This window comes from Sceloporus occidentalis, unplaced genomic scaffold, assembly GCF_023333645.1.
Source record: "Sceloporus occidentalis isolate IW3139 unplaced genomic scaffold, rSceOcc1.0.p SCAF_12, whole genome shotgun sequence".
Classification (NCBI taxonomy): domain Eukaryota; kingdom Metazoa; phylum Chordata; class Lepidosauria; order Squamata; family Phrynosomatidae; genus Sceloporus; species Sceloporus occidentalis.
In genome coordinates this window covers 9,099,230-9,112,321 of record NW_028316992.1, presented here as the reverse complement: position 1 = coordinate 9,112,321, position 13,092 = coordinate 9,099,230, and the positions used below count along the sequence as shown (strand labels likewise).

Here is a 13,092-nt window from a genome sequence, read left to right as displayed (position 1 = left end):
ACAACAGCATAGTAAAATGGTGTCCATTACACAAACTGGCAAAATTGAGGTTTTTAATTTATATATTTTGAATATTTTTATATTATATAATTTTGAATATTTTCAGCCTGTGAATGCTTGAACCCATGGATAAAGAATCCATGGATATGGAGGGCCAACTGTATTATCAAGGAAATTACATGCACTTCTGCATTATGGTTCACTGAAGGCTTCCATATCAGTGGTACAGTCGATACATTTATGCTGTTGTTGTTAACTGCTCTCAAGTTTACCTTGACTCATTACAGCTCTATGGATAAGACATCTCCAAGACCCCCTGTTCTCCACTGCTTTGGAAGCAGTCCTAGGCCCGTGGCCTCTTTGAATGAGACCACATTTGGCATGTGCTCTTCCTTTCTACTGCCCTACCTTTCCTAGCATCATTGTCTTTTCCAATTATTAATTCCTTTTCTTGATATGGCCAAAATACAGCAGCCTCAGTTTAGTAATCCTGACCTCTAGGGAGAGTTACTCCAGACATCAAAGGAGCTATCCAAGGTGCTGTCCTCATTTTGGGACAGGGCTCAGCATCGTGGATTCTGCCTTTGAAAGTCTGGAATAACACCCAGAGCAGATTCACTGCCCTATTGACATGCAAGTAACCAGCCAGTGATGGTACTGTTATGCCAATCCAGCTTTTCTCAGGATGAAGTTCCAGGAGCAGGGTGCTTCCCTTAAGTGGGTGTAATTTGCAGGAGAAAGTCTTCAAATATTGTCGTTATCTTGTGATAAGTGAGTTTGTTTCAAAATATAACGGCTCAGTCTGCACAGGTGGAGGCACACTGTTCAAACACTCCAGCGGCAAATTTAACTGTTGTACATCAGCTGTTTGAAGAAAGACACAGGCAGCCCAAAAAGCTTACAGATAACAGTTCCTCTGTCTGCTTTACTCATCACTGGCTCAAAAAGTTGCTTCTGTTGTTTCTTTTTATGTGCAGGCCTAAGATACCTCATCTTTAGCTAGGAGTGCGGGTAGAAAAACATGCCTTCAAGCCGTTCAGAAGATCTAAGCAAGATCTATCTACTGAGCAGTCAGCCAGTCTCCATAATTAAAGAGGTACCTGGTAGCCTCTTTAGTTGTCAACTTGACAGACCACAAGACAGTACTTAGAAAGGAGTCTTCAGAAGCACTCTTTCTGCTTCCATGCATACAATCCTGTACCCAAATCCCATGCTGGTTGAAATGGCAGGCTGGAATCTGGTAAAACCTGTACCTATGGAGAGGGGGAAAAACTCAGGATTAAATCTGCAAATATCTCTAAATAATCTCCTTGGATGACAAAGGCTATTGTTTTTGCCAAGTTTTTGTCTACTGACTCAGAGAACAGAATAAGGTTGTTACCTGTTTAAGGGCAACAAAGATCCAATATGCATTTCAAATATGCATTTGCTTTAGAATAAAATACAGGCAGGAGTCAAGTCTAACTAGGACAGACAAACATTTATTTAATCATGTATGAGATCACTATACAATCTTAGTCTTTCGGTTAGGGATTCTGACTGCTCAGAAACTGCTCCCCTTTTCACCATATGTTCCTCTTGCTCTAGCAGAAAGATTTGAATCCTGAAGGGGCCTCTGGGCATTGCTCCAATGAATACTGCTTGCCTGAGAACTTGGAATACATATGCTACATAGCTTCATGTGAAAAGTTTTAAAGAAGAGAGTAATATAAATATAGGGTCACCGCCTACCTTCTGGCAAGGTAGAATAACGCTGAAGTAAAGTAGGCTTCCCTGATGAAAACTGGCTAGTCAATGGCTGCCTCACATGCAGTGGCGTCGCTCAGTTTGGAGTCACCTGGTGCAGTAACTCATGGTGTAACCCCTTTCATTGAAATCCTCCCATAGTACACCATACTTAACCCTTAGTAATGTTTTTATACTAAGGTTACTCATAAATCATAATTCCTGTATATCACTGAATGTAATAGTAATAGTTGTGGCATAAACAATTTGCAAAATTAAAATTATACTTTTAAATTACAATATCACATGCACAGCTTAAATGTATTTACATCCACATTGTTTCATGTGGTTAAATTTTTTTTAAAATGGTAAGATATGATGTTTTTAAAGAAAATTTAAAAGAAGAAAATTTTATTTTTTTTACAAATTTTAAAAGAAATTAAAATTTAAAATAATAAGAATAAGAATAAGAATACCCCTGGGTCCTGTCCTTTCTTCTCCCACTGAGCCTCACCCCATTCACGCCAACTGTTTAGTCTTTTCCAGGGACAGGGGCAAATGCCACTGCCCATTTCTGCCCAAATGCAGATGTTTAAGGAACAGTGGCGTCACCTCGACCACCTCCTGCAGTCCGTGCCCCCTAGTGATACCACTGCTTACCTAAACATAGGTAAGGGTTGCAACATAACCTTTAACATTTACCAGTTAAAAACGGGGACACACATGGCCATACCACATCAAGATGGCAAAAGTTCTTAATAAAGAAGGACACAAAAGTCAGGAAGGGCTGCAGCAGCTTGATTTGGCCTGAGCCTAGGAAGGGCAAGACTCTGCCCTTTGAACTCAGGAACTATACAGACCACCCCTTTGGGACAGCATGCACCCATTTCGGCGCTTCTTTCTTGCTGCGCCTGGGAACCACGTGGTTTGGCTGCTGCGGTTCCCGGACGGAGCAACTGGCAGCGGTGGCAGAGCGCCCTTCTTGGGCGCTCTGTAACGCGCCTCAGTTTGCCTTTTCTCAAACTGCAAATTCTTCATTTGATGATATAATGTAGTGCTTGGTGCTGGAAAAGAGTTCTGAGGATACGGTGGATGACCAAATAGACTAACAGGGTTCTTGAACAGATCAAGCCTGAGCTCTCCCTGGAAGACAGGATGATTAAATTTAATCAGGGAGTCCATGGGCCTGAACCTGCAGGACCTGAGCAGAGAGGTTGAGAATAGGGGGGTCTTTAGGAGATGCCTTATCCACAGGTTTGCCATGAGTTGAGGTTAACTCAAAGTCACTTAACAAGAACAAATGAAGAAAGAGGGGGGAATGAGGTAGGGGGAAAAAAGGAATGTGGCAGCACCTTTAATGTGGAGATATTGCTGTATTAATCTGGCATATCAGTATGCGGGGGGGGGGGGGTCTTATAGCACCTGTCAGACTAACTCCATGCATCTTGAGGGTTAGTAGTCCCAAAGTAGGGTGATCAGATGCCCTGCATGAAAGGAGGGCAAAGCACTGCAAAATGGAGGGCATTCAAGAGAAATGCAGGACTTTACAAAACCAAAGCTATAAACATTCAATATAAATCCATGCTTCTCAGCCATGTTTAAAATGGAGGGCATTTTGGAATTCCTCCTGGACTAAAATGTAGGACATGTCCTGGGAAAAAACGACACCTGTTCACCCTGTCTCAAAGGTGCTACAAGAACCCTTTGCATGCAGCACATTTGAGACTTATTTCTTTTTTATTCTTGCATGATTTTTTGTGTGGATAAAAAGCCAATTCTTCGGGTGCTTACAGAGTGATAATAAATGCTCGGTGCTAAAAATACTAAATATATGATTCCTATGCCGCAGCTATCCTGTGGAAACCTTCCAGCACAAAATCGGACTGAGGCTCCCACTCTTACTTCTAATGTGCAGTCTAGCACCTCATCCACACTTCAGAAATAATCTGGTTTGACACCACTCTAACTGCCCTGGCTCAATGGAGGATATCACACAACTGAAATTGGAAATATATTCCAGTGTCATCCTGAACGCAATCATGCGTATTCACGTTATTGCGCGAAAGGTTACCATGCGATATTTGGCAGTCCGAATGCACTCTGAACGTAATCACGCATCAATCCACTGTTATGTAAATTCAGTGAACAAGCGAAGTCACAAACCCTATTCCTAGGCAACTTTGCACTCAGTGCGCTGTTGTTTGTTGTGATGTGCATATCTCCTTTGGGCCTGGTTCCCCCCCCCCCAATCCAGAAGGGGGTTTCCCATTAAGCCACGCTGCAATTCCTCTTTAATTTTGCTTCCGCTTGTCCTTCAGCATTGCTGGGGGGGATATTGGATAACCATTATATTCACGTTGTTAATGTGACAAGAGTGAATATATGCTCGTTTTAATGTGAATAGAGCATGTTCTTTCAACCATTCTTCCCGCCCCCCCCAACCTCTTTTGTAAATTGTGGGGTTCCTTGGTTCCTCTCTTTCACTCGCCTAAATATGCTATGCTCCAGTCATCTGGAGTCTCACTGAGCATGCGCAAGGGGGCCAATTCGCAGTTAAGAACCCACCGATGTGATGGCTTACTTTGCACAGAATCTGAGTCGCGTTCAGGGAGGCCATTACAGCGAATTTAAGATGTGATAAGTAATCACGTAATTGCATAAATTTTCGAATTGACAGAGCTATCTTCTGTTTTGAAATTGAGAGCCTCCTGTCCCGTTTGATAAACTCCAATGCTATGGAGTTCTGTGAAATTTACTTGGTTGTGGCACCAGAGCATGTGAGACATTTAACCTTCCCTGTCAGAGAAGCTCTGGTGCCACAACCAACTATATATCCCAGAATTCCATAGCATTGATCCAGGGTAGTTAAAGGTCTGAAACACACTGCAGAAATAATCCAGTTTGAGACCGCTTTAACTGCCCTGGCTGAATGCTAGGGAATCTTGGGAACAGTAGTTTTGTGAGACATTTAGCCTTCTCTGTCAGGATAACACTGAACCAGGGCAGTTAAAGTGGCCTCAACACTGTATATTTTAATTTTTTTGTATTTCTAATTTTATATTCTTATGATTTTAATTGTATACTTTTAATTGGTGTGTCTTATATATGTTAGCCACCTTGGGTCCCGCTTTGGGAGAAAGGCGGAATAAAAATAAAAATAAAAAAATAATAAAAAATTTAACCGGATTATATCCGCAGTGCACTTTGGACCAGAGGAGGCGGCTAAATGTCTCCCAAAAAACTACAATTCCCAGAATTCCTCAGTACTGAACCAGGCTGGACAAATCAGTCTCAAACTGGATTATTTCTGCAGTGTGTTTTGGAAACTCAGTTTATTATTTCAGGACTTTATCACCATATAGACAGTGTACCTTATTATCTGTAATGGAGGGGTAGTTAGGGTTAATATATATATATATATATGTATGTATAATGCTTTTGTACTCTTTTGTATTTTTATCTTACATGCTAGAAATAATCCAGATTGATAGCATTTATTTTAAAATAATAATAATATAAATTATTATTATTATTATTATTATTATTATTATTATTATTATTATTATTATTTTAAAGCAAATGCTGTCAAACTGGCTCATTTCTAGAATGGGGGCTGTGCAACCATAGAGATGCCACCAAGGGCCAGAGCGTCCTCCATGCCTCATAACATGGTCGACCACTTCCGTTTCCTCCCGGAAGTCCTGTGCGCGTCAGGGCAGGGCTAACCTTGCGCCTCCGTTCTGTATGTTGCCAGGGCTAGGGAGGAGGTGGAAGAAGAGGCCGTCCTATGAGCGGCGGAGGCGGAGCAGCGCCCCCTAGCGGCAGCCGGAGGCAGTGGCGGCGGCCGAGGAGAGAAAGGGAAGTAATGGCGGCCAGTTAGTCTCTGCGGCGGCGGCGGCGGAGCGGAGGAGGAAGACGCTGCTGCAGTGCCCTGGGGCCCCTGCTCCGCCTCCGGAGCCAAGGCTGTAGCAGTAGCAGCGGAGGCGCCATGGTGAACACCCGCAAGAGCTCACAGTCCCAGCGCCTGGCAGGGAAAGCAGCGGCGGCGGCGGCGACCCCCGGCGGCGGCGGCCATTTCATTTCATCCAGGACCCGCTTGTCCAGGACCAGCGCCAAGGCGGCCGCGGCAGCAGCAGCAGCAGCAGCAGCAGCGGCGGCCGGGCAGGAAGAGGAGGCGGCCCGGGTAAGAGAGCAAAGAGCCCGCCGGGTGTGCGTGTGTGTGTTTTGTGTGTCTGTGTGTGTGTGTGTTTGGGGGGGTCTCCTTGCCGTCGTCAAGGTTAACAATAATCATAATAATAATGATATTTATGATTATTATCTTTTTCTAAGCCGCCTTTCCCCAAAGGATCGAGGCGGGTTACAATACAAGGCTTGCAATGCAAAGGTCGGAAGTGTTTTGTACTCTGCTCTAGGCAAGAGCACAATAATGGTAATAATAATAATAATAATAATGACAATAATGGTAATGATGATGATAATAATAATAATAATAATAAAATTTAGTTATATCCCGCCTTTCTCTACGGATCGAGGCGGGTTACAATACAAGGTTTGAAATACAAAGGTCGGAAGTGTTTTGTACTCTATTCTAGGCGAGAGCACAATAATGGTAATAATAATAATAATAATAATGACAATAATGGTAATGATGATGATAATAATAATAATAATAATGATAAAATTTAGTTATATCCCGCCTTTCTCTATGGATCGAGGCGGGTTACAATACAAGGTTTGCAATGCGAGGGTTGGAAGGCTTGGAAGTGTTGACTTACTCTAGGCGAGAGCACAACAACAACGATGATAATAAGAATAAGACTCACAAATGGATTTATGTCCCGCCTTTCCCAACGGATCGAGGCGGATTACAATGGCACCCCCCAAAAATCAATAAAAATAATAAAGTACGTATAAAAGTAATACTACACGATCCCTTATTTCTCCGACAATGAATGAGAGAGGGAGGGGAAGAGGAATGAAAGAGGCGCGCGTGTGTGTGTGTGTCGAGGTTTCTGTGTGTTTGTGTGTGTGAGAGAGAGTGAGAGGTTGTGATTGTGTGAGGCTTCCAAGCAAACTCCTGAATCAGCATCAGTGGTGATGGTGGGGTTTGTGTTTTGGGTGGCTAGGAGTCCTAGTGGGTCTGAGAGATGTAGGACCAAGATGTGTGTTTGTGTGTGTTTGTGAGGTAGGGAAGGAAGGGGAAGTGGGTCCCAGGTGGTGTGGGGCTTTCTGAGGGGTGACTAGGAGTCCTGATGAGTCTGAGACACACACACATATATCTCTGTGTGTTTGTGTATGTTTGTAAGGTGTCCTCTTGTTTGGGGGGGGAAAGTGGGTCCCAGTTGGTATGGGGTTTTCTTTTAGGGACTAGGAGCCTTGGTGGGTCTGAGAGATGTGGGATCAATATGTATATCTCTCTAGGGGTGTGTGTGTGTGTGTGTTTGAGAGGTGGGGAAGAAAGGGAGAGGGTCCTCTCTTTGAGGGGTAAAAGTGGGTCTCAGCTGGTGTTGGGTTTGCCCTTGATGACTAGGAATCCTGGTGGGCTTGAGAGACAAAATGTACAGGATGTCTCTCTGTGTGTTTGTCTTTGTGTGAGAGATGTGGGACCATTGTGTAAGCCTCTCTGTGTTTGTATGTGTTTGTGTGTGTGTTTGTGACGTGGGGAAAGAAGAGGTTTTCTTTTCCTGATGTGGGGTTTTCTGTTGGGTGACTTGGTGGGTTTGACAGGCCTGGGGTGAAGATGTATGCCTCTGTTTGTGTGTGTGTGTATGTGTGTGTTTGTGTTTATGAGATGGGGAAGGAGTGGGGTCCCTTGTTTGGGGGGAGTAAGTGGGCCACTGTTGGTGTGGGGCTTCCTCTTAGGGGACTAGGAGGCCTGGTGGAGTTGAGAGATGTGGGGCCAAAATGTCTCTCTCTCTGTCTGGGTGTGTGTTTGTGTGTATTTGTGAAGTGGGGAAGGAGTGAAGATCCCCCTGTTTGGAAAAGAATGGGTCCCTTCTGCTGTAGGGTTTCCCTTTGCTGACTAGGAGTCATGGTAGGCCTGAGAGAGGAAGGACCAAGATGTATTTCTCTTTCTCTCTGTGTATGTGAAGGGGGTCCCTTATTTGGGAAATAATGCTATTCTCTCTCTCTCTCTCACCCCCCCCCAAGATTGGGTTCTTGCATTTGGGGCGGTGTTGCCTGCACAACCCCCAAAAGGCCAGGGTTGTGTGTGTGTGTTGCAAAGGGAGCGGGCTGTGCTTTTGCGCCTGGATCCTGGGGAGGTCATTTGAGGTAGGAGGAGGATGATGGCTCCCAGCTCCACGCTGCAAGGGAGGAGGCTGCTTATGCTTAAAAGCTTTGGCAGGGAGCCCAGTAGCAGCAGCAAGAGAAAGAGGATGAGGACACACTGCCTGCCCTATAATACTGTATAGGAGCCATTAATGGGGGGGGGGGGGGGGGGAGGAGAGCTGCAAACCACCACCTCCCTGACCCTGGCCCCCTTCACTGTCTATAATATGGGGGGAGAGACCTGCAAACCATCCCCTCCCCAGCCCCTTTCACTGTGGCATTGACAGGGAATGGAGAGCCTGGTGTGTTGTGTCTCTTTCTGTCACACAACATTTCTCAGGGGGCCTCTGCTCCCCACAAGGCTTAAAGCGGGATTGCTCCTAAAACATGGACCCAATTTTGTTTGTGTGTGAGGGGTTTAAAGAGTTGTAACTGCATTAAATTTATACACACACACACACACACACACACACACACACACTAACAAAGGTCCAAAACACACTACAGAAATAATCCAGTTTGAAACCGCTTTAACTGCCTTGGCTCAATGCTAAGGAATACTGGGAACTGTAGTTCTGTGAGACGTTGAGCCTTCTCTGTCAGACATCTCTGGTGCCACAATAAACTACAGTTCCCAGGATTCCCTAGCACTGAGCCAAGGGGAATTGAAGCGGTCTCAAACTGAATTATTTCTGCAGTGTGTTTTTGGACCAAGGAAAGGTTGAGTCTCTTTTATTTGAAAGGTTTGGAATCAGAAATGTTTGTGTTTTCTGGATTTTGGGGTATTTGCATGTTGTTCTTAATTGCCTTGCAGTTGACCTCGACTTGTGAGGGCTGACTTGGTGTCATGGTTTGAGTGATAGACTATGGCTCTGGGGACCAGGGTTCAAATCCCCGCTCCGCCAAGCAAACCTGCTAGGTGGCATTGGGTGTAAGTCATATTATCTCAGCCTCAGAGGAAGGCAGTGACAAACCCCATCTGAACAAATCTTGACAAGAAAACTCCTTGATAAGTTCACCTTGGTCACCATAAGTTGACATAAATTGAAAGCACACAACAACATGATGACCCTATGTATGATGCATCTCCAAGCTTCCCTATTCTCCACTGCTCTACTCAGATCCTGTATATTCAGACCCTTGACCTCCCTGATTGTACCTGTCCAGTGATTCCCAGTCTTTGGTCCTCCAAGTGTTTTGGATTTCAGCATCCACAATTCCTGAGTGTTGGTCAAGGTGGCTGGGTTCAAAACACTTGCAGGACCAAACTAGGGGAATCACTGAATGAGGTCTTCCTCTCTTGCTACCAGCATCTACCTTTCCTAACATTAATGACTTTTCTAATGAGTTGTGCCTTCTCATGAAGTGGCCAAAGTGCAACAGCCTTAATTTAGTCATCCTGGCTTCCAGGAAGAGGTCAGGCTTGATCTGTTCTAGAATACTGGCATACTTGTTGTTGTTGTGTTCCTTCAAATTGTTTCCGACTTGTGGCAACAGTAAGATAAACCTACCATGGAGTTTTCTTGGCAAGAGTTGTTCAGAGGAGGTTTGCTATTGTGTTCCCCTGAGGCTGAGATAGTGTGGCTTGCCCAAGGTCACCCAGTGGGTTTCATGGCCAACCTGGAATTGAACCCTGGTCTCCAGTCAGTCATTCTGGCCTCCAGGAATTGTTCAGGCTTGATCTGTTCTAGGATATTTGCATGTACATAATGAGGTGTCATCGAGATGGGATCCAAGGCATTTTTATGCACGGTTTCTTAAAATAATTTTGAGCATAAAACAAATACTGAACTATCAGAAAGAAAGGTGTCACTGCCTTAACCACCGATGTGAACATTTTTGGATTTGGGAATATTTCAGATATCAGAATTTCAGATAAGGGAGACTCAACCTGTACTGGTCTTTTTCTATACATTGTCTATTATTTTCCTCATGGGAGGAGGAAATTCTCATTCATCCCATTCGTTTGGATAATTTCCCATTATAGGGACACAGCTTTGTTTCTAAAAAATCTGTACAGTGTTTTTTAAAACCTGGTTTGAAACGAATATGTCAGGTTACACCTCAGTATTCATAATCTGTGGGCTGAATTTTCTTCTAGTCCTGACCACTGTACACTGACCGAATTTTTTAGATTTATCTGTTCACATGATTGATAAAATGTTTTTAGTCGAGTTGGGACTAACTAGCAAGATGCCAACCCATGGATGATACAACACTGCAAAATTAATGCCATTTGACACCACTTTAACTGTCATGGTGGAATCCTGGGATTTGTAGCTTATTGTGACACCAGGGCTGTCTGAGAGAAAAGGCTAAATATTTCACAAAGCCCTGTTATGTGTACTCACCAGCCTACGTTCAAGAGGTGCTTGGACACCCATCAGGTTTCCTTTGAAGATCTCACGTTTCTGGCAGGCTCTTGTGGCATGCCTAAATACCTTAAAGGCACCAAATCCCATCTGATCTTGGAAGCTAGCCAGGGTCAGACCTGGTTAGTACTTGGATGGGAGATGGCCAATAAATACCAGGTGCTGTAGGCTATATTTGAGAGGAAGGAACTGACAAAGCCTCTGAGTTTTCTTTGCCTAAGAGAATCTGTGACATTCATGGGGTCACCATAAGTCATCAGGTGACCTGAGGACACATACACACTCACCCACACACACCCCTGTGTAGAATGTTTTTGCAAAACAATCATTTGAAGGGGTTTTTTGGCCAGTGGTAGTAAAACAGTTATATTTTCTTTGTCCCATATCACTGTGATCCTGAAGCTTGTATATTGGGCTTCATTATATATTTGAGTAAATGATAATAATCCATGAAACACGTGCTAAAAATGTCCCAACCACAGGTGCCACAAACACCCTTTTTTCCTTGTTTATTCTTAAACTAGCACAGCTACCTCTGAAAGGCTCCAAAATGAAGAATGTTGAATTGGTGCCCCATCCACCATTACTGTGATTTAGTCTGAATACTGTACTATGTACTGGCCTTGCGGCACAGTCTTAAAAACTTCAAATCTCTCCCTCCTCCCAATCTGCTGCTTGGCATAACAGTCTGCCAGTTTGTCTGTGCCTCCTACACAGACAGGCATGTAGTAACAGGAAGAAAAGTTGCTCTCTTCTTTATAACAGCACAGGGTAGTATAAGCAAATGGTCTCAGAAGATGCTACCGCAACATGAACTACTGTGTTCCCTGCAGATGGCTAAAAGGCAGTTATAAATTGAAAAAGGTCTAGCTATCTGTAGTCTTATAAAGCATCATAGAATATTGAGTGACACCCTCCATTTTGGACATTTATATGCCTTTTCTTTTATATTACATAATAGAGATAAGCATCTGGATCTTGTAAAAAGAAACATAAGAAAATTTTAAATGACAAAACAGTGTTTAGTTATAACAAAATGTCTGTGGGAGCGATAGAGCTAATTTAAATTTTTACAAAACTGTCATTAAATTTTATGTTGGAAAAGGTATACAAGTGCATTTTCTAGTTCATGAATGACAGTGCAGCTGTGTTTTCTGCTGTAAAGTTGTGTATGGCATACATAATAAACTTTTTAAAGAAACTTTCTTGTTGTCTGTCATATATATTTTTTGTTATCTTACTCCAAACTCTTTATGTTTTCTTCCTTATTATTTTGTCTGCTTTATTTCATCTTCATAATTTCACCCACTTTTAAATTTGCTTAACCATTAAAATAACTGCACTGTAAGGGGAAAGAAAGTTTACTGCTGCACTTAGGTGTGATATGATCTCTGAGCTACCGTATGTGTGTGTAACTTCGTGTGTAAGTTAAGGACAGGTTTTGGGGCCAAAATTATGGATTTTGATATGACCTGTGTATTAGTAGAGGGTAAAACCTAGGGGCATGTTACAAAGGATGTAAAGGCTGAAGCAAAGAAAACAAGGCCATAAATGTTTGTGCTCACCCTAAAAGCTGGATGGATGAGAAGGTAACTCCCACCACCATTTTCCCATCCAGGTATTAAAAAAGGTCAGACATGGTGCTGCGGCAAAGAGAGTAGAGGAGGTTGATGTTTTTTAAGGTTCTTATAGGATGGATTAAGCTCTTGCCTTACTCTACTCAAAGAAAGGGATGGTTCCTTTTTTGATTGGAGTTACAGTACTGTACAGTGCTTATGTTGACCCATGGATAAGTTGACCCATTTTTGGGGAGTCAATTTTTTGACTAAAACGTCTAGACTTACAAACAAATATATACAGTAGCTTACATTGGAGCGGTAAAGGACACTGTTTTTCTTGGGTTTAAAATTTCATACAGTAATATGACTTGCAAGTAATGTTAAAGGATTTCATAGGTCTGTATCTTATTTTGAGCAGATGTGAAGAAGAGTAATAAAATTGTGTCTAATGCTATAATCATGTCCATAATCCTAAAAAGTAAGTCCTGCTGAGTTCAGTGAAGCTCCCGCTCAGGTGAATGTTGCATAGAGTTGCAGCTTAAAATGAACATAAGTGGTTCAGGTATGGCACATTTGTACAGAGATTATTACAGTGAAAGTGGTAAAGTTCATTGCTTTTACAAAACATAAGAACTTTTTCAGCTTGCTCAGCAAATGACATTTTTATGCCTTGTTGGCATCCTTCAGTGGTATATTTTCTGTGAAAGATCTGAATTCAGCATTTCAAAATACCCTTTTGTATAACTCTCCTAAGAAGTGGAGCAGTTCTCAGCTTTATGCTTAAGGCACATAGTTTTTATATACATTGCATATCTTGAGATTTTCCCTCTCAACAATAGGGTCAATAAATTGGTCATACTTTGTGTCATCTTGGTCATATTGACTGTGATACCTGGGATTGGTAAGCATTGTATGATATTTTAAAATAGCTTTCAAACCAGACAAACAAGAATTCAGACTTGTTCTCACTTCATGCCTCTGCTTGAGAATCTTGAAATTTTAAACTTGAAATGTATGTATGTATTTATTCCATATGCAATCCTGCCTGGGCTTGAAATGTATATGTTTGTTTATTCCACTTCTAGTCCAGCCTCTCCTCCAGGGAGTTCAAGATGACATGCAAGGCTGTGGATGTGAGACAATAATTCTGATGCACATATTGAGCT

The 13,092-nt window shown here is 42.8% G+C and overlaps 1 protein-coding gene across 2 annotated transcripts in view; it reads left to right on the top strand.

Moving 5' to 3' along the window:
- The first annotated feature begins 5,466 nt into the window (after positions 1 to 5,466).
- The window catches only part of LOC149305236 (ATPase family AAA domain-containing protein 2B-like), a 91,037-nt gene continuing 83,411 nt past the window's right edge, over positions 5,467 to 13,092 (top strand). For both annotated transcript variants that reach the window (XM_089478107.1, XM_089478106.1), the window contains exon 1: positions 5,467 to 5,908. In XM_089478107.1, the coding sequence (XP_089334233.1) occupies positions 5,714 to 5,908 (195 nt within the window). In that variant the 5' untranslated portion in view covers positions 5,467 to 5,713. The remainder of the gene's footprint in view (positions 5,909 to 13,092) is intronic.